The following is a 3,418-nucleotide window of genomic DNA, read 5'->3' as shown; positions in this document are numbered from 1 at the left end:
TGTGCTTAGATGTGCATAGTTTTTATTGTCTACAAGTTTTCCTTTCAAAAACATTAAATTGAATAAATTACAAAACTCACCAAGTGCCTTCACAGATATATTTACACACAATTATACGCTAGAAAATTCCTCAGAAGGTTGTTGCAAGGCGTGTACTCTGAACCCGTTTCTCACACACACACACACACACACACACAAAGAGCATCAAGTGTATTTAAACTTTCAGCATATCAATCATCATACCAGGATCCATCATGCTGTTGTTGAACAGACACAGGAACATGCATCCATCCACAAAGAAACAAAAGCATGGGGTGGCATGACAATACATGAATAGTGGTCTATGGTTTGTGTAAACACAAAAGATCAGTGGCCAAAGTGGAGCGCAGAGGTGGAAAATTATCCCAGGTTGTTTGAGTTCAATCTCTGTAGCCTGTTCTAAATTTCAGCATTTCCTGGCTTTAAAAAAAAAAAGAAAAGAAAAGAAAAAGGGAGCAACAACCTCGATTGCATCTACTGCATGTGATGTCAGCTTCAGATATCTTTATAAGACACTGTTATATTTCAAACTTTGCCAAAAAGAAGAAAAAAAAATACTGATAATCAATCTCAAAACCCAGCACTGGTGTTATCAGAGACCTTGTATTGCACTTCCACTTGTCTTTACAGGAAGTGCAACAGGAATCCTTCTCCCACTACTTTCTGACACAGGTCACACATAATGAGCCGTCTTGAGTCTCAGATCACAGCTGTTAGTTCAGTCCCTTGTTCCTGGATTTATTTTGTTTTTGATTTATTAGTGTTTTTAGGCATATGATTTGACTGCCATCAGGATCTGTACGGCCATGGACACACAGGGAATCTGAGCTAAGGTGTAGGCCACGGACCGGGTCGGTGCTTGCAGGGCCAGCAGGTAGGCAACGCTGTGCAGCACACGGCAGATGAAGAAGACGAGGAAGTGAAGCCGTGCCACCCACAGTGAAGGTCCGGTCATGGAGTAGATGGCGCCCAAGAAGAGAAAAGGGAGGATGTTCTCCATGTCATTAATATGAGCTCTGAAAAGAAAGACAGAAGTCAGCACACGGAGGCTGACACACAACTGTTTTCCACAGTTGTGTGACTCAGCTACCTATGATGCAGTAAAGTGACTACATCGCATGAGTGACTATGATACGGGGTAATGATTTCCTGTGATATTCCTGGAAGATTTATATTCAGGGTGACTAAAATAATATGCATTTAACCCACACTAGCACTATCTCAAGCCAAAGCAAGGGCTCTGCAACCTTCTCTACTCACCTCTTTCCTGTTTCCCCTCCACCCACTTGAAGCAGCTTTTTAAACAATATTGTTCTAGGACACTCGCCATCATAATCCCCTTTTGCCCAGAAAACAAACAAAAAAGGGCACATAAAAGACGTGATTAAGGTTGGACATGGAATACGTCGTGCTGCAGCCATTTTTATTAGTTATTAATGGAAATTTTAAATGTGTTTCCCCCTGGTGCAGAGTTGATTCCCACCACAAGCTCTCAGGAGAAAAAAAAAAGAAAGAAAAAAAAAACATTTCAGGACAGACAGAGGGGAAAGTTTACTAGTAAGAAAAACATCTGCTCTCCCCTGTCTCAGATCATATTCTGACAAGTTTAAACAAATCTGTCGCACACAGTGCTACAAGCTACTGAAACATCAGTGGAGGAGTAGCCCACAAGAAAAGAGAACAAATCCGCTGGAAATAAATCTACACTTTATCGGGTTTGCGACAGATATCTGCGCGGGAGAAAACTTGCGGCACGTCATTCATGTTCTGTAGAAAAATTTTCATTTTATGATGCAAGGGTATTTTACTCGAGTACTTCAATGCTGTGCGCATTTGAAATCTACCTGAGTGAACCAGTTTTCATGCAGTGTACTGAATTCCTTTTTAAATCAAAAAGTAAAAGCTATGCAATGGGAATGCATAGTATAACTAATACTTGCCATAAGCAGCAAATACAAGGGAGTTTATTTGTTGTTGTTGTTGTTTGGATTTAAAATCCAAAAAGTTTTTGGATTTTAAATGCAATCCAAAACTTTCTCTTTTTTTCTCCTTTCCTTTTTTTTTTTTTTTTTTTTAAAATCATCCTCCTGCGACCCTCCATCCCCCTAAACACAAGCAGTCTAGTCTTACAAAAAATACCCCGTCTGCACGCTCACCTCCGGCATCTTTCCACATATGGATCTTCTCTGTGATACTGTAAACCTCCGTGTCTCAGCGCGTCCTCGGGGTTGGCAAAAGCCTTTCAGGGAAGAAGCGAAAAAACAAACAATAAAAAAAAAAAAAAAAGCTTTCCACCAGAGAACAAACAGGAAGAAGAGAAACTTACACAGCATTTAACTTCAAGCTGCATATACAGGAGCTCACTCACCTTTTTACGCAGTCTTATTTGTCCCGTTATGACCGCTATTACGTACATCTTTAACACCAGCAGCACGCCGTAGAAAACAAAGCAGGAGAAAACAGAGTTTCTTAACATGACTGCTGTAATCCACGCAGAGTTGCAGCGAGAGCAGGGGAGGAAAAAGCACTTAAAGGAGGACTCTGAGATTGCAGCGTGCTGCTGAAATAAAAGGGAGAGTGAGAATGAGGGCAGGCCGTTTTGTAGCACTGCCTCCACCCACTCACGGTAATGATGAAAGCACTCTCATTCATGCACAACTTCTGTGAATTCCAGAATTGCTTCCTGGAGGCTACACTTAACATGTTCAGATGGTGGAGGTACGTTTTGTTCTTCTGCTTGGAAACAGGTAGCACATTTAATCATTCAAATTGAGCTTGATAGTTTTCTCCTTCCGTTATCTTGGAGGATAAATACCAAAATTTGACATGTTCACGTATGATTTTTACCTTTTCCCCCCAGAATTTAGAGCAGGTTTGCAACTATTTAGAGGGTCAGGTTTGATCCCCAGCTCCTTGCAGTCTGTATGTTGAAGTGTCCTTGGGCAAGACACCCAACCCTAAGTCCCTCCTGATGTATGTGCATGAATGTGTCAGAGTCTAAAAACTGTGTTTGTGATAGCAGGTTGCAGTGTGATGATGGAAAAAAAAAAAATCCAACTTATTCATTCTCACAGAAGATTAGACGTGTGGCCCAACTTGGGGTATGAGTACGAGTTAGCCAATATAACGAGAAGCCTCGCAGCACTGTGGTTCAGTTCATCTTCATTTTATTCATATAACACCAAACCACAGCAAAAGTTGCCTTGTAGGATAAAGACCCTATAATAATGAGAGAAAACCCCAACAATCACATGACCCACAATATGAGCAAGCACTTGGTGACAGTGGGAAGGAAAAAACCTTTTTAACAGGAAGAAACCTCCAGCAGAACGAGGCTCAGGGAGGGGCGGCTATCTGTTGCAACTGGTTGGAGTTGATA

At 41.3% G+C, this 3,418-nt stretch overlaps 1 protein-coding gene across 1 annotated transcript; it reads right to left on the bottom strand.

The window, feature by feature from the left end:
* ptges (prostaglandin E synthase) lies at window positions 1-2,621 on the bottom strand. Its single transcript, XM_085414256.1, has 3 exons — window positions 2,408-2,621; window positions 2,196-2,278; window positions 1-1,055 (listed from the first exon to the last, which is right to left on the bottom strand). The coding sequence occupies exons 1-3, from the start codon at window positions 2,513-2,515 to the stop codon at window positions 806-808; spliced, it is 441 nt and encodes a 146-aa protein (XP_085270382.1). The 5' UTR covers window positions 2,516-2,621; the 3' UTR covers window positions 1-805.
* Between the last annotated feature and the right edge of the window lie 797 nt (window positions 2,622-3,418).

This window comes from Rhamphochromis longiceps, linkage group LG7, assembly GCF_057381845.1.
Source record: "Rhamphochromis longiceps isolate RC_006_pf linkage group LG7, R_longiceps_female_GT1.1, whole genome shotgun sequence".
Classification (NCBI taxonomy): domain Eukaryota; kingdom Metazoa; phylum Chordata; class Actinopteri; order Cichliformes; family Cichlidae; genus Rhamphochromis; species Rhamphochromis longiceps.
This window is presented reverse-complemented; position numbering and strand designations above follow the sequence as displayed.